We start from the raw sequence: 18,835 nt of genomic DNA on the forward strand, positions 1-18,835 counted from the left end.
TCATATAACAGCTCAAGAATTCCTCTCTCTCAACGGTATCCTGAGCTCAGTAGCAGACTTTGTGCAAGTGAGACGTCTGTTCCTTCGTCCTCTTCAGCATTACCTCTCAACGTGTTGGAAATGGTCTCCGGACAATCTGTTTACAAAGATTCCAATTTGTCCAGAATTAGTACCCCATCTTCAGTGGTGGCTAGACGAGGACAATCTCTTGGCAGGAGTACCCCTTCTTCCTCTGCAACCTTCTTTATTCCTAATTACGGATGCGAGCAAGGAAGGGTGGGGTGCTCATCTGGAACCACTCAGTCTGATAATTTCAGGGTCATGGTCTCATCAGGAGTCACAGCTACATATCAACAATCTAGAAATGCGAGCAGTTTTTCTAGCAGTACCTCATTTCCAGTCACGTCTTCGAGACTTGTGTGTGATGGTGTCAACAGACAACACGTCAGTTGTGACTTACATCCAGGCACAGGGGGGAATACATTCTCACTCCTTGTATCTGGAAACCAAGGAATTACTTGTTCTCTACAATACGCTCAATATTTCTCTTCTGTCCAAATATATTCCAGGTCGCCTCAACGCCCTGGCGGATGGGTTGTCTCGCAAACACCAGTTACTACCATCAGAGTGGACACTTCATCAAGAAGTGACCAATCAGATCTTTCACATTTTCGGTTATCCTCTGGTCAATCTATTTGCGACCAGACACAACCACAGGCTTCCACTGTATGTCAGTCCAGTGTACGATCCACTGCGTGGGCAGTAGATGCGCTTTCATTCGATTGGGACCAACTGGACGCCTACGCCTATCCCCCACTTGTTCTGATTCCCCAAATATTGGCGAAAATCAGGGTGAGTGCGTGTCGCATACTCCTGATTGCTCCTTGGTGGCCCAGGAGAGCTTGGTTCAAGGATCTTTGCAGTCTCCTGTACGATTATCCCAGGAAACTCCCTTACAGGGCAGATCTTCTTTCTCAAAGAGGCAGACTACATGCGGATCCAGCAATGTTCCACTTACACGTTTGGCCATTATCAGGCAATCTCTGCAGAAGAAACGATTTTCTGTCAGGGCTTCAACCCTCGTTGCTTCGGCAAGGAGGAAGTCCACCAGAGCAGTCTATGATGCTCGCTGGAAACTCTTTTCTAATTGGTGTATTCGAGGGAAGATTGATCCCCTCAATTCCTCTGCTAGACATGTAGCAGATTTTCTCATCTATCTTTTTGATGATAAGAAACTTTCTCTTAGCTCCATCAAAGGATACAGATCTATGATTTCGCATACTATGGCTTTTACTAAGTCATCACAAGTATGTGCTGATCCAGCAATTTCGGAACTTATTCGAGCTATGGAACTCAAACGTCCTGTTTCTCATACACTTGCACCTTGTGTTCTTGATTCACTTGCTAAGGCTCCATACGAACCTCTAGATCAAGCTTCTTTACAGTTCCTAACTTGGAAGACAGTTTTCCTTCTTACTATGGCTTCAGCCAAAAGGAGAAGTGAAATTCATGCTCTTTCTATCGAGGATGGTCATCTTTGTTTTGATTCCTCAGATGGATCTGTAACGTTGTTATGTCAGCCAGGATTCCTTGCTAAGAATCAACTCCCCTCTATGGCTTCTAAACCCTTCAAAGTTCCAAGTCTTTCTAATACTTGTGGACATGAAGATGATGATAGACTTCTTTGCCCTGTCAGGGCATTAAAATTCTATCTTAAAAGAGTAAAGTCCATTCGAGGTTCTCGTAAGTGACTTCATTCTGTTAAAAGGGGGGGATGTGTCTGCAGCTTCTATTTCTCGATGGGTAGCCTCGACCATAAGGAAGGCTTACTCTTCTCTGTCATCTAGGGATTTATCCCTGTTTAAGATTAGACCACATGAATTAAGAGCTCTTTTGGCTTCGTGGGCATATATTAATAAAGTTCCACTTTCTGAAGTGCTTCAAGCTGCTTTCTGGAGGTATCCGACCACCTTTTCTTCATTCTATCTTCATTCTCTTGAGTGTCAACAGGACAATTTATATATGTTGGGTCCTCTTGTCCTCTTGGCTCAAACGGTAGTTTCTTCCATGGCGTAATGTACTGGTGCTATCCAGAAACTAAGTACAATACTGTACTAACGAAGATTGTATGAGGACACATTTCGACTATCTCTGGCTGAAAAACCCGATTATTGGTTTTTGCTGTGATGGGAAAATATAACAAGAACCTCCTGCCACAGCTACAAAATCAGCTAGGGATAGCAGGTATGTATTTGTGATATTAGAACAAATGTTTCTAAAATAAAATTCATTTTAATTATTAAATACTTACCTGCTATCGGTAAGTCCCACCTCCCAACCCCGCTCATCGTTATATATTTTTTTATATATTTAATTTGAAAAGGAAGATGAGTTACAGTTCTTGATTTCCGGTTGGGTTACATTATACTATGTTTAACCTGATCTGTTTTCAGTAGGAGGTGGCCGAATTCCAGCACTTGAAGATTTCTGGAGTAGCTAACCCACCTTGAAAAGGTATAGCTAGGTATAGCAGGTAAGTATTTAATAATTAAAATGAATTTTATTTTAGAAAAAAATGTTTTAGCTAGCTTTGTTTTTCTAGTATGCAAATTATTTCTGTGCTCAGTCATGCTTGATTTAACATAAACATTGGTTTTCTTTAGTTTTTTGTATGCAGTAAATGGATTTCATTTTAATAATTTTTATTACTACATGACTATTTAGTACACTTTTTGGTTACATTATTGTGAAGATAATTACATATAAATTATATGTTCATGTTTTTCTGTAGGTGTTCACTCTGCACATGTATGACAACTCCTTGTTCATGGCCCCTATCAGCGTGTTCCCCGTGACAGTATCCATGACAACCAGCTCCCTATACGTCCAGGCCCTTGCCAGCGCTGACCCCACACTGAGGGCCCACATGCTGAACTGTTGGCTAGGGGCTGACAATTCCGACAAGAAGCCATTTGTCCATAAACTGGTCGAAAATGGGTTAGTTGGAAGTTGCTTTAATCATCGCTTTTGTTACTATGATGACCTGATACTTTAATGCGGATACTTTTGCTTGTTTTGACAAAATTTGCCAGATAAATATATCAATTAAAAATCGAAAGATAAACATAATAAGTTTGGTTGAATTGGAATCGTTTCTCCAAAATGTAAGTAATCATGCTTACCAGTACTAACAATTGATGACAAATATTCCAAAATAAATAAGGTCTTAAAATCACATTCCTGCATTGCAACAGGTGTCCAGTGGACCCCAGTGTTGAGTACCTACAGAGCGGCATACCCCAGTCTGAGAGACTCAGATTCACGATGGAGAACTACGCTCCTCCCAGCAGTATCGGGGTTCATGTCCGTCTTACATGCGATGTGTCTCTGTGCTGCATTGTGGGTGACTGCGGGGCAAATGACTTCCCCATGGTAAAGATAATAGGAGCCTCGCTCTGGGAAAACAGGGCTAAACCTGGGATGACACTTTCCCCAAATGTATTAAGCCCAGTTTTCCCCGATCAAAATTAATATTATTCTGTAAGATTGGTGTATATAAAATTGGCTTGTTTCTTTAAATACCCTACAGTGTATTTATAATGCATGATCCTGCCTTGTCCCAATAGCTAACAAAATTGTGATCTTTTACTTTAACCAGGTTTTTCAACTCACTTGAAAATCCTGGTTTATTAGATTAAGGAATAGTAGGCGGACTGTCATGGAGCGTCAAATAGGGTGTTTTTAGGCAACTACTTTAAATTAGTTTGCATTTACTAATTTTAAGGAAACTGGGGATATATTTTACTTGCATGGAAAGCTAGCTTGGAATTGTATTTGGGGCTTAATACTTTTATTTGACAGTTGGTGCACTTTAATCATATGATCTTAGAAAACAATATAATTCATTACCATATTGTTAAAAATCCGATTCACAGGAACATATACTTATCTGTATTTAACTCTTAATGGAGTTTTCTCTGTGTGTTTATTTCCAGTGCCAGGACAGGAGCCGTGGTTGTCATGGCAACACTGTACATAGCAAGACAAACACTGCGAGCACAGAGATTTCACTTGGGCCTGTCATACTCACGCAGATTTCTACAAAATATCAAGGTTTGCTTTTAGCCTAGAATCTCAATAAAGTAACCTTAATTTTACTCCGTCATGTAAAAAAACTAGAAAATCTGTATCCAGGACTTTCAGTCTGCTTATCAGTTTAACCCTTTCCCACTCAGAAGCAAAGTGAAAATGGTTATGTGAAAATAGCAAATGACCAGAACAGCCTGCGGGTAACTAGCAGTCTGTTCAGGGTTTATGCTGTTTGCCGCTCATTAGTATAAAAGGGATGAAAATGAAGCCTTTACACTTGAATCTGTGCAAAAAGCTACCATGTGCCTTTTTATGTCAATGTCACATAGAACCTTTTTGCACCCATGGGGCGATATTTCCTCCAACATACCGATTTTAAAGAAATTCGTGTATCACAGACCATGTTCGTACTTTCTATTCAACTACCACACACACACATCATGTTTCAGAGCCCTCAGTGACCCAGGTCACTGACTCTGCGGGGTCATCAAGGTCAGGGGTCAAAGAGGGGTCAAGGTCGGAGCCCGTGATCATCGAGGGACTGGAGTCGGGGACGGTGATAGGGATTGCGTTCGCAGCCTTCATCATCGGGGCCATGATGATGGGGCTTCTCTGGTTCATCCACTCCCACTCAGGGTCTTGTATGTTGTGTTTTAGGTTATAAAATAAATGAGCCTCACTCTGGGAAATTTAACCCTTTGCATGCTGGGAAATTTGTCGTCTGCTAAAATGTTGTCTGCTAAATTTCTAAAATTAGCATTTTCTTCGATTTTTTTCAAACAATACTATTAGAATAGCAAACAGTTTGGATCCTGATGAGACGCCACGTTCTGTGGCGTCTCATCTGGATCCAAACTGTTTGCACAGGCCTTCAAAATTCGGTTCCCGCACTGAAAGAATTAATGCACATGCATAATGTGTCGTCTTAGATAAGCCTGTGCAGTCTGCACCTGCTAAACAGGGAAGACACTTTCCGCCTAAACTGGATTTTAGCTTAGAAGAGATTTTCTTAAAAGGAAAAATATACAAGCGCAAACTATTTGTTCCTGAATAGCCTGTGGACTGCATGTAACATACATGCATTAAGCCATGTTTTCTCAGCACCTGCTTGGGATTGGGCTTGCAGACTTTATCGGGGCCATGATGATGGGGCTGCTCTGGTTCATCCACTCCCACTCAGGGTTTTATGTTGCATTTTAAGCCACAAAGTAAATGAGTCTGGCTCTGAAAAAACAGGGCTTAATGGGTGTCCTTAACCCTTTCAGTGCGGGAACCGAATTTTAAAGGCCTTTGCAAACAGTTTGGATCCAGATGAGTTGCCACAGAACGTGGCGTCTCATCAGGATCCAAACTGTTTGCTATTCTGATAGTATTCTTTGAAAAAATCGAAGAAAATGCTAATTTTAGAAATTCAGCAGACGACATTTTAGCAGACGAAAAATGTCCCAGCATGCAAAGGGTTAAAGGTCACTCACTGATTAGACTATACACCTTTGTTTTTATGGTTTTATGTTTAAAGGAAGTCCCTTTTTAGCGAAAATCCAGTTTAGGCAGAAAGTGCTGTCCCTGATAAGTCTGTGCTACTTTACGCACATGCATTAAGCCCCATTTTCCTAGAGTGAGGCTAAAATACTTTGAGATTCCAAAAACTATGCTAGACTTTGGTTTTGTAGGAACATATATTTGTACTTAACATGCGATGTACAACCCCTGAACATATAATAAGTTTTCTGTTTTATATTGTGTAACATCATTACAGAACATGGATACAGATAATAATTTCATTTGGAATTTCATAAAAAATATAAGTGTGAGTTATCCTGAGTTTTCTCACAGATACCCTTGACAACAGGTGTGTGATTTCTCTTTCAACTGCCTGCCTCCCTGTTCAGGCCTTAATTCTTTATCAAGTATCCTTAAAAATGTACAGTTTTGGTTAACTGTGTCAATGGTATTTTCTGTATATATCTCTTTTTTGTACATTTGTAATTTTTCTTCTATGCACTTACTGAAATTGTTCTGTTTACAGTGTTTTCATCAGGTCCGTTCAAACAGAACTCAGCTGCTCACAACAACATGGAGAATGACGATGTCTACGTAGAGACAACTCCCGGCTCCTCCGTACCGATTTCCACATAGTCAATTACCTCCCTTGACAACAGAATGACCAAGTCTACCTCCTCATCAGCCACTTGACTTCTAGGCACTTTAGAAAGCGTTAATAGCTGCCATCATGTAGAAACGATCGTGTCGTTTACTGAAGCATCAGCATTAAGTCATTTTTTAGAACTTTTTTAAACTGCTGTGGGAAGTGGGGGTTATTTATTTAGCTGCATGACATTTTCTTGAATATTTTCAATTTTTAAAAGTTAACTCATTCATCAAGGGTTTTTTTGTAAACGATGGTGCCATTATTTATAAATGTTCCATGTATTAAGACAGCTCAGGTTAAGGTTTAGCACTTTGCAGGGATTCTATAAATAGTCTGCTTCTAATAATAACTAGTATTCCCCCATGATGATACTATTATTAAACGCTCTGGGTCTATTTATAGTATCAAGAAATCACACATCTGCCTTTCTGTAACTGAGCTCAGAAGTTAATTAATATTACCTCATTTACATCCCATTAAGTATTTATCAAAAGGGAAAAATACCTTAACAGGCCAGTTTTCATTGTTAAATGTTTGTGTATGTATATATATTGAACATAAATTTATTTATTGACTTATTTTAACATTTATTATTACTGAAAATGTTACTTTGACCTCTCAATAGATCATCTATAAATGATCTTGCCAATTCAGGTTATTTATAAAACAGGTGTTAAGGGGTGTTATATGTGAGTATTTAATTTTGTTTTATTGTTGGGACATGAAGCCCAAGGGCCTTTGAAGTGTGAAGAAGCATAAAGTGCTACAGATGTTGGTGTTTGAAGTAAAGACTTTTTGAAATTTGTCTTTACCTGTAATTACCACAAAAGCTTGAGTAGATCATGATTGAGTTGAACATCGTAAAGGATTGGGTTTTTGAAAACAGAATGATGATATTGTGAAGTGTTCAGTGAATTTATATAACAAATTTACTTTATTTACATGGTGTAAATGAAGTGAAATGAAATGTATCAAACATTCAGTTAGTGTTGATAGTGTACAAAAAATTGACAAAAGTCAATGACACTGAGTGACCACTTACCGTGAACATGTTTTTAGCATGGATTTGAAACTGTTCAAATCTAGTGTGTTTTTTCCTCAGGAATCTGTTGATACGTGTGAAAACATAATGATCATCTGGTATGTGTGTGTGCCTCTGTTTGGAGAAGTGTCTGACTTCACCTACCATCTTAGGCTGGATGAATATGGAGGTTTTCAGAAAGCGGACAGCAAAGAAATAGGAAAATTCTGCAAAAAATGTCTTCGATTATCACTCTACATTTATGGCTAAAATAATAGATGTTGATGGTCAAGAGCAAGTGTTTTATATATGATGATTGTTACTTGCATAGCTACCAATAAAGTTGTAACTGCATAATGTATAGATTAACCTGGTAATAAATGTTCATAGGTTTGGAAATGAATGGATTTTTTCTCTTAGACATAGTGGCACTGTATTATGTCAATTTGGAATAAGACATCAAACTGGGAATGGACATCATTTTGGTGATTTTCTCAAACAAAACTATTCATTTCATGATCTGAATTTATTTTTGTAATATTTTATCTATACTACAAGCTTAATTAGCAATTTTCCATGACTTTTTCATTAACAGTGATTGTATTTTCATCATTTTTACTGTATTTTTAAACAGTGTCCATGCGCCGCATGTACACAGTTTCATTTCATGAGGATTTAAAAAAAAATCAATAACAATCCAGTTTTGCAGTAAAATTAATTTAAATGATGCTATTATATATGCAAGTATCTGTTTTTATTATAATTTGTCAAACTAAATAAATACCGTAAAAAGTTGTGTATAAGGCGCACTTTTTTACCCCAAAATTTCATTTTAAAAACTTGATGCGCGTAATGCACAACTACAGCCATGCCAAGACATTTTTTCGCTGACAGTTACCCAGTAGCGGTAATTCGCATCATTCTGTTTTCCGGTGTTTTATCTGTAACTATGTTAATAATAGTATTATATTGACGATCTGAATAAGATGAACAAACATTATAAAGTTAACATATATATTTTCTATCTTTTTCAGGTACGTACAGAGCATTGAAATCAAATAAATTTGAAGAAGAGAATGAAAAACGAGGAAGCCATTTTTATTTAAATGTTATTGTTTACTTTTCCCACAATATTATACCCTACTGTACTAGGGTTACACAATTTATTTGGGGGCACTTGTCGATTTACAATAGTATGTCGGCAAGGTATTTCCCGATATATTTAAGATTATTTTTCTTGCTTTTCAAATGTGTTAATAAAATTGATGCTGTGTTTGTTTACACGTTTTCATACTTCTTGTCAAGATTGAGGATGTGATTATTGAGCAATTTGCGTCACCTGTCAAGTTTTGTGTAGCTGGGCTATTATCAAAACATGCGAACCAGCAAACGGCTTCACACCTCCATTGTTTGTTTATCGCCGGTAATGTCGTGATGGTGTTGAGAAGTTTGAGTCGTTAAAGTCTCCTGTCAATTTTAGAGATTCGAAAAGAACGCATGATATCGGCATTGTAAATAAAACGCGCTGTTGTGAATTAGTCATGCATGAATAACCAGGTGACAATACCAATCAATAATGTCAGTTTCTTAGTTATAACTAATCCATCCGTTATGTGTACTCCACGATAAAATCGTGGACAGTTACTTCGGAGACATATGATGAAAACCTTGATGGTATCCTCGTGGAAAGTGTGCATTTCATGCATAATTCATTTAAATCCAAACATTTATTTTTACGCATAATATGATTAAAAAAAAAACACCAACTAGTTGTATCGTTATCGTCTTAAAATAATTTATAATTGAAGCAATAAAAGAATACGTAAGATCGGCAATGTAAATATAACGATTTTCAGTTAGCCTGCGGTACGGAATTTTTCCCCCGATTTTTTTGCTTCAAAAACTTTTTTTCCCGATTTTTAGCTTTAAAAAGTAGATGCGCGTTATACATAAATGCGCGCTATACACAACGTTTTACGGTACAAGATATAAAACTGCATATTATGCCTTTTAAAAAACAACAACAATTTATTCCCAAATTGATGTCTTATTCCAACTTCGCATAATACTGTGTTTAGTCTATCTTATGAAGACATTTTGTTTTATTGTAATGTGGCCATATTTATTGTTACAATGGGTGAGTTTTGAAGCGGAATATTGTTGTGCATACATAATCTAGATTTTATGTTGACATTGGCAGCTTAGTTACCATTAGTGTAAATATTTTATTGACATGTTAATGAGGCATTTCATTGAGTGAATGTTGTTTGCTCTTTTTTTGTGGCCTTGAAAGAGAATTAATTTGGCGAAAGGACATACTACTAGAGTGCATATTTCTTGTGAACTACAGTTTCATTTTTTATTGGTTTTGAAACATATATGACAAATTTTAAGTAAGATTTATTTTGTTAAGTTTTTATGGGATAGATGATTCTATATCATTTTGATTTAAATTCCTGTAAAGCAAACAAGAGTCGTAAGTTAAGTTAGTTTTGCTTTTATTTCATGACTGTTTCTTCTTTAAATTGATTTAATTGTGCAATGGTGTATTTTTTAGCTCACCTGAGCACAAAAGAAAAAAGCGGCAAACTGCATCATGTAAATGTATGTGTTTAAATCCTTTCAAACTAACTTGTTACTCAAGTTAACAAAATTGGTTTTTGTACCCTTCTTGAACAATGTCCCTTTTCTATATGGGCCACTCTGTGAAAAAGGGGTTTAATGCATGTGCGTAAAGTGTCATCCCAGATTATATGACGTACCCTTTGGGTCAAAAGTACATAATTATACGCTAACAGCTTAGAATAGATATCACCACGGTGACAAAATTGTCACTGCTGTGACAATTTTGTCACCACGGTAATAAATTTATCACTGCAGTGATGTATTTGTAACTGCTGTGATACTTTGCCTGACCCATAGAGTTTGATGAGAGCTAAATCAAACTGTTCAATGAAATAAAGTCTTGCAAAACGGCAAATTGGCGTCACTTCAAGCTATGCCTAAGTTTATATTCGGCAACGTTGATAATAACAGAACCCGAATTTTTCAAATCTAAAGAATAAGTAGGTAGACATATCTATGCTCAGTCTGCAATTATGTTTCATGTATTGTTATCTTAGAATTATCTATATGAAGCATCCGAATTATAGTTAATTAAACGAAGTGCGTCGCAATTTTAAAAATCTCTGTTACGGGGAAAATGATTGGTTAAAAACTGACCCAAACAAATAAATGTAACAGCAGGCATAAAAATATACCAACAGTCATACTTTGTCACCGCTGTGACAAAATTGTTACCGCAGTGACAAAATCAATATCACAGCGATGACAAAATTGTTACCGCAGTGACAAATTTTCACCGTGGTAACAATTTTGTCACTGCAGTGATATCTATTTTTAGCTGTTGGCGTATTTGTACTTTTGACCCAAATGGTACGGCATAAGATTAGCCTGTGCAGTCTGCATAGGCTAATCAGGTACGACACTTTCTGCCGAAACTGAAATTTTGCTAACAAGAGACTTTCTTTAAAGAAAAAACATCATAAAATCGGAAAGTGTCGTCCCTGATTAGCCTGCGCGGACTGCACAGGCTAATTTGGGAAGACACTTCCCGCATATGCATTAAACCCCCTTTTCCTATAGCACTGCTCATATCCTTTCATTGTATTTTATGAATCAAGATAGACCGGTGAAGAATTACATGCAAAGAGATTTTTGGTTGTTTTCATATTGTTGGATGATATTTTTTGCATGGTTGTAATATATGTATATCGTAACATGTATACCTGTGTTGGTGCATTTAGTGATAATTTTGAGGTCACATACTGCCATGTGTTTGTGTAATGTTATTGTTACTTGATTTTGTTGTAACACTGTGGCCAGGTGTTCAGTTCATACCTTTAAAACCCTTAAAGTAAATTTTTTTTTTACACAGCTGACATTTATAAAACTTATTTCCAAGTATTGCGCTATTTGCTATGTAATTGCCAATTTAAGGAAAGATGAATTGTGTGTTAGTAAATGTAGTGTTGGTAATGTCAAATCTTTGACTTATTTTTAAATGATTTCAGCATGTATGGTCCAGGACATCAAGTTTAAACTGTATATATTCTTTATTCAAGTAAATTTTTGTTCACAGGGTCGTAAATAATAACCTCATTCAGAGAACGTCAGATCACAAGATCTGTTTTGTTGTCAATTTGAAGTTAACCCATATATGCCTAGCGCCTTGAAAAAAGGCCTTGGCAAACAGCGTAGACCCAGATGAGACGCCGCATGATGCGCCGTCTCATCCGGGTCTACGCTGTTTGCTTAAAGGAATTTCTGTAACAAATATTCTAAATAAAGAAATAAATATACTAGACATCCCTAGTTTTGGAAATAAATTGATCCAATTTAGAAGGATGGGAGAGTCCACTAGGCATATAAGGGTTAAAAGTGTACAATTCTGGTCTCAAGGTTGTTATAAGTAGCAGCTCCTGTTAGCTAAAACAATGTTACAGGTATTATACATGTACTCAGAGAGTGTTATAGTATTTGATCATGAGAGTTTTTAGTTTCAGTACTTTTCAACTATCATTTCAGTATATCTTTGCCGAAAAAGTGTATAATTTTCAACGCTTTTTACGTTGCCAAAATTTATGTTATCTTCATAATAATTGTGGCATTTCTACCTCTGATAGCTTCAATTATATGATATATCTGTAGTATTTATTTTACAGCTAATTGTAACGGTGGACAAAATTTTAACCTTTCCCCCATAAGAAGCAAAGTGAAAATGGCTTTTGCAACCAGCTTAAAACCAGAACAGCCTGCAAGTAACTCTAAGTCTGTTCAGGTTTTATGCTGTTTGCTGCTCATCAGAAACTAAGGGTTGGAATGAAGCCTTTAAAACTTGATTTAGTAAGAAAGGTATTTAATTACATGTAACTTTCTAAGGGATTACAAATGCGTGAAATACATATCTAAGTGGTCAAGGGTTAATTCAGTTTGTTTGCTCATTATAAAATATGGTAGATACCTAATTTATAACTTTGTACCGGTACATAGATGAAATGGCACATAAATCTAACATACCTTAGCTTAAAAGACGAATGATATTATATTGAAACTATGATATTTTTTAAAGATAAACATAAATGTTTACTCATGTGTGCATGCATCCAGGGCTTTTTCCTTTTTTGTGTTGTAAACCTCGTATTGTATGTTTTTATGCCCCCGGTAGGGTGGCATATAGCAGTTGAACTGTCAGTCAGTCTGTCCGTCCGTCCAAAAACTTTAATGGTCATAACTTTTTTATTATATTGAAGATAGCAACTTGATATATGGCATGCGTGTGTATCTCATAAAGCTGCACAGTTTGAGTGGTGGAAGTTCAAGGTCAAGGTCATCCTTCAAGGTAAAAAAAATAATCTGTCTGTCTGTCCGAAAAAAACTTTTACATTGGCCATAACATTTTCAATATTGAAGATAGCAAATTGATATTTGGCATGCATGTGTATCTCATGGAGCTGCACATTTTGAGTGATGAAAGGTGAAGGTCAAGGTCATCCGTCAAGGTCAAAGGTCAAATTTTGCAATATTGAAGATAGCAACTCGATATTTGGCATGCATGCTTATCTCATGGAGCTGCACATTTTGAAAGGTGAAATGTCAAGGTCATCCTTCAAGGTCAAAGGTCAAATATATGACTTCAAAGCAGCGCAGTAGGGGTCATTGTGTTTCACGAACAAAGCTCTTGTTTTGTTTTCAAACTGATTTTTCGAAAATTTTCAAGTTGACTTCAGACCTGACCAGTTGATCACATTTAATTTAAAGGTGTCAGATTTAGATTAAATTTCTTTGGTTGTTGCATTTTAATGGTTTGTTGGAATCACTATGTACTTATCTTTTGTACAGAAATTCCTATTTACAGTTATATATTGTTATGTTGATATGTTGTTTTCCGCTATTTAGGAGTGAAATACACTCTTTGTGCATCCCAGATGTGATAATATCTACTTTTGATTCTGACAGATGTAACCATTTGGATAACATACCAAAAACTTAGTTCCGTTGTATGATTGCAGGCAACAACTTTAAGATCTGTTTAATAGTTTTCGCATTACATTTGGTTTATATGTAGTCATTTTAATACTAGAATCAAATTATGTTTTATCCATCTTTTTTATTCGTCAATGAACAGTAATGGCTATGTGCAAACAGCATAAAACCAGAACAACCTGCAAGTAACTTGCAGTCTGTTTAGGTTTTATGCTGTTTGCTGCTCATTAGTATCTAAGGGTTGTGAATTAAGACTTTGAAATTCCAATCTAGTAAGAAAGGTATTTAATTAAATTTAACTTTCTAAGGGACTACAAATGCATCAAAATACGCATCTGAGTGGTAAAAGGTCAAAGTTTGGGATGCACTAAGAATGATTTATTTTATTGCAGAAGTATAGGGCTATTTTGTTCCTGTTGTGTTGTGAGTATAGTTCTACCTCATTGTGAATATTTTTATATTTATTATGTGCTATTTCTTTAGTTTTTGTTTATTTAATAGGCTAGTGTGCAGTATTGTACTTAGTCTTGTAGAAGTTTATTTTTGGAAATATGTGTTTTTCTTTTATCGGTTATTTATGAGTATCATTTGTTTCCTGGAAATTACTGGTATTGTATTTTTTGGTTACCATAGAAATGATGTCATTTCTTATAAAAAAAACAAAGCATGATTTGAATTTTTCAAATCGATCTTGCCATTATCTTGTATTCTTGCATGTGTTTCAAAAAAGTTCTTGTTTTGTATAGAATCAGAAATTACTAATATTCTACACTAGCATGTAATGATCCATTGTTTTTGTGCAGTCATTTATTTCAGTAAAGAATTCTTAAGGAGCATGCCTGTTCAAGTGTACTATACAATAGTTTTTCATACAATTTCAACTTGAGGTACTGCGACTCAACATGTTTTTGGTCCATATCACGTCTTATGTTAATATTTAAGTGTTAAAGGTCAAAGAAATCATTTTTCTGGTCAATTCATGCAGAAGCACAAACATACAAATTCCGAAGGTTACACAATTTGCCTGTAATTGTGTAGAATTGGACACAGTTCTTATGATTGTAGATTCTATTTTATCGTTAGTAAATTATTCTTTGGGGTTGCATGTCAGATGGCTTATTTACACCCTATTGTGTTGTGCTATTTTTTGTGTCTGGGTGACTTTGTTGCAAGCCTGCAGTTTTCCCCGTTACTATATGTCACGCTACACACAAATCCACATAGAAAACAAAAATGGAAACAGTCTTTTTATTTGATGAACATTAAAATGCTTGAGAAATTTTAAGATTGATTGATTGACTTAATTTTCCTGGAAACACAAGACAATATTGAACCTGAAGAAACTTTGCGTGATAATGCATTACGAGTTATTCATTGTCAAACGGGTAGCCTATGTTATATGGGCATTTGTAAATAAATCTTGTACTTATATAGCTGTATATTTTTTGTCAACTTGTTTTTGTAGTAGATTTTGTTGTTGCAGAAAGATTGATGAAGATATGCACCTGTTTCGGTCTTAATATACTGGTATTATTAGAGCTACTCTCGTTCGATGTTTTTGAAATGATTATTGAATGAATTCTGCATTGTTTATATAATAATATTGAACATTTGAAAACAAATTGTTTATGAAAAACATGCAATGGTATAAGTAAACGTTTTAGATGATATTACAGAAAGTTCTTAAGCTACACTGTATGTGGAAGCCAAGAATTGATACAAGTTAAACAAAAAAAATCATTTAATAATCTATTATGAAAAAAACTTAACCCATGTATGCCTAGCGTCTAGAAAAAAGGCCTTGGCAAACAGCGTTGACCCAGATGAGGTGCCGCATGATGCGGCGTCTCATCAGGGTCTGCGCTGTTTGCTTAAAGGAATTTCTGTAAGAAATATTCTAAATATAGAAATAAATATACTAGGCATCCCTAATTTTGGAAATAAATTGATTCAATTTAGAAGGATGGGAGAGTCCACTTGGCATAAATGGGTTAAATGTACTAATGGTAGTAATAAGTTCAGCTGTTGATTCTCTGGCGGTGTGCTTCACTCAGGCCAGTAAAATAACATTCAGGCATCTTGCATCTTATTTCTCACTATTCTATGACATATTTTCACCGTAATTTATGTTATACGATTTCAATACAATCATAGGGCCATTCTTATCATGTTACCATTTAGGGAGACATTTAAATTGATTGTGTTCAATAAGTTTGCGATATTATTACAGAAAAAGTAGGCTTTGATTGAGTACACGATTTCATCACATCCTTGATATATGGTATAAGTACATAATTACATGGCTTGATTGCATTTTGTACAAAACAAAGAACACGGTAGCTTTAATGTCGAAAAAAAGTGATTGTAATATGTAATAAAAAATTATATTCTTCGTACACAGTGGAACTCTGTGCTTCAGTATTCCTACGTTGTATTGAACTTCTTTAAGGTCTGAAATAACATTAGTTTTTGACCCACAACAAACATAGCATAATTGCTGCAGCCCAATCAAATTTAAGATGAAGGACAATATACTTTATTTGTGAATGGGTTAGGGAAAAATATAACTGACATAATCCAAGTGGACTTAATTTATCCATGTGTTAGAAAAAAGGGTATAGAACTATAATTTCAGTCCATTAACAGACAATTAATTAGTAATGGAATATGGACAATAAACCATGATATTGGAAATAAACAAAAATATAGCAAATGACTTAAAAATATTAAATAAACTAAAACAATCAATAAATACATGATAATTTTTTTAACAACCCGTCTTTTGTTATGGGTAGAAGGAGATCAAACAAACAATAAATTAACTTTAGCTTTTTACTATATTTCATGTTTCAGTGCCCATGTAAACAAATGTCCTTAGTGGAGAAAACAATTTCAGTTAATATTTAATATTTCTTTGAGGAGCTTTATTCTGTAAATTGTGTTGTATAAGTGGGTACATCTGTCCGTCTGTGTGCGTGTGCCATTGTACATTGGCAGCTGGCCCATCTGTATGTTATTTGTTGTATACCTCAGATTCATAATCCTTTCGACTTTCTTGGCCACTCCTCAGTGTCATAATGCCTCAGACTTTTTTGTTCCCTGACACGATTGACCAGATTAAACCGCTGACTCTAGTCACATTTTGATTTCTTACCCTGTCATCGTCCATATTTACACAGTCATATTTTTCATATATTCTACCGGGTATATAAAAATACCATAAAATGGATTTGGATTTGTGCTTCTTGCACTTTTCCTTGAAATAAACATTGTGAATAATTCTACATATTAGTGCATAAGTAACACAAGGAATTTTATTTCAATGTATGTTGCAAAAGTCTTCAAACAACTTGATTAGTTTTCAGAAAATGTAATGATAACATTTGGAACTTCAAATATTTTTGTATTTCTGTGTTAAGAATCTGTATAAAATAAGTGACCTTGAACTTCTGACTCCGCTTGACCCTTGAACTGGGTTTACTCTGTCCACCAGCTACAACAGGTCATTGGTAAGGTTATGACTTGACCTGTATTTGTGAAGGACAAATTACCATTGAACCCAATTAAATGTTAAAGCGAGTATATATGATATAGCGAGTATATACGATTTTGTCAAATATTAATGAATTTATATAACATGTGTAAAAAACTTATTATATACATATTTCAAAATAAATTAAAATAAAAGTTAAGAAGAACATGTGTCAAAAAATGCGAAATAAGCCAGTTATTTAATTTTGAAATTGAAAACGGCTGTACAGCCGAATTTGCAAGCATGTATACCATACATGTACGATGTGAATCTAAACTTAGTTTAACGGTATATTTGAATTCCTGCAACGATATCTATTCATACGACACAGGATCACTAACTCCAATCCTAATACAAAGACGAATGCTTCGGTTATTGTAGGAAAGTATGTACGTCACAATCGGCTCGGGGCGCTATTTTGTCTTTTCTGCATTTTATGAAATTCGGCTTTAATGTATAATTTTTCTTGTCTATTTTGTGTTATTGTAACATATTTTATCAATATATTACAATTAAACACATATAAAAAATCGTATAATCTTGCTTTAAGTACAAATGACCGTTGACCTCAATTAAATGTCAAGTATAAATGACCCTTGAACTCAATTAAATGTCAAGGGCAAATTACCATTGAACTCAACTAAATGTCAAGGACAATGATCCTTCAACTCAAAGTTACAGCTACCTATGGTTGAAATCTCGAACCCTTATTCCTTAGCTTTCTAAGGTAATCATAAATGGGATCGCTTTATCTGTATGTCAAGGACAAATTAAACAGCTGCATATAGCAAAATAAACTACACGTAGCACCAGTAATTAAGTTTGTGATAGTATAACGAAATCTCATAATTGACTTTAATCGTTGAGTTGCCAATTAAATTAATGTTTTTTTCTGATATTCATAGTTCGTATTAATATTTCAAACACAAAATAATTTTTCATTCATACAGTTTCATTTAATGCTTAGGGCATGGCCACCTGAGCTGTAATTGGCCCAGTGGGAGGATATTGAAATGTGTTAGGTAAACTGATGTGTTTAATATTGTTTCCAGGAGTGACATTATCATGTTTCATTCCTATTAAAACCCATAGAATTGAAACATGTGACATGTAAGTCACACCAAAATGGTCTTGAATAGCATAAAGAATTGAAACATGTGAAATGTAAGTCACATGAAAACAATATGGTGCCTCATTCAATGGGTTCTATTATTTGATTTAAAAGAAAGCACTACTAGAAATAGCTTATCTCCGATATTAAGGAGATCAATATTGCTTGTCTATTCATGAAGAAATTCAGTTTAAAAATATCAACTTAAAGCACGTTATAAAATATCAACTTTGAAACTGCACCTATTTGAGGTTTATTAAAATATCACCTTTCAAACTGCTTTTATCTGACATGTTGAAATAGAGCTGTTGTTTTTTTATCAAGGTATATTCATGAAAGACAGTTCACTAAGTCAATATTTCCAGTTATGTGGTAATGTTGTTTTTGCCACACTTAGCGCATATTTAGTGTCATTACTCAATTATTAATTGTTTGTCACTTGGTCTGTCATTGTGATAAAAGCAAAAATTGTGTATACATTTACAAAGTCTTTAATACACTTTCTAGTGAACAATTATTTACTGTCAAAAAAAGAAAAAGCATTGAACTTTGGAAGTCTTAACTTTTAACTTTATTTTAACTATGGTAAAAAAAGTTATGTTAAATACAATTGTCTTCCAACACCCTTCTAATAATTCTTATCAACTTTCCAAACCTGGGTTTATGATTGATTTTGTATTTTTTTAAATTAATTCTTAAATATTTGCATTATATTTATGTAATGAAAATATGTTAGGACCTGTTTTTTGTACTTGTATTGAACATGAATACAATGCATATAAAATGTCTTTGTAATTTACTCCCCAATTATGACACTGGATATTAACCCTTTGCATGCTGGGTAATTTGTCGTCTGCTAAAATGTCGTCTGCTGAATTTCTAAAA

At 35.0% G+C, this 18,835-nt stretch overlaps 1 protein-coding gene across 1 annotated transcript in view; it reads left to right on the forward strand.

Moving 5' to 3' along the window:
- The window catches only part of LOC127837737 (uncharacterized), a 117,884-nt gene extending 109,849 nt beyond the window's left edge, over positions 1-8,035 (forward strand). The window contains exons 12-16 of the mRNA XM_052365053.1: positions 2,792-2,997; positions 3,255-3,432; positions 3,996-4,113; positions 4,539-4,730; positions 6,119-8,035. Coding sequence (XP_052221013.1) covers positions 2,792-2,997; positions 3,255-3,432; positions 3,996-4,113; positions 4,539-4,730; positions 6,119-6,228 — 804 coding nt within the window. The 3' untranslated portion in view covers positions 6,229-8,035. The remainder of the gene's footprint in view (positions 1-2,791; positions 2,998-3,254; positions 3,433-3,995; positions 4,114-4,538; positions 4,731-6,118) is intronic.
- The last annotated feature ends 10,800 nt before the right edge of the window (positions 8,036-18,835 follow it).

This window comes from Dreissena polymorpha, chromosome 7 (genome assembly GCF_020536995.1).
Source record: "Dreissena polymorpha isolate Duluth1 chromosome 7, UMN_Dpol_1.0, whole genome shotgun sequence".
Classification (NCBI taxonomy): domain Eukaryota; kingdom Metazoa; phylum Mollusca; class Bivalvia; order Myida; family Dreissenidae; genus Dreissena; species Dreissena polymorpha.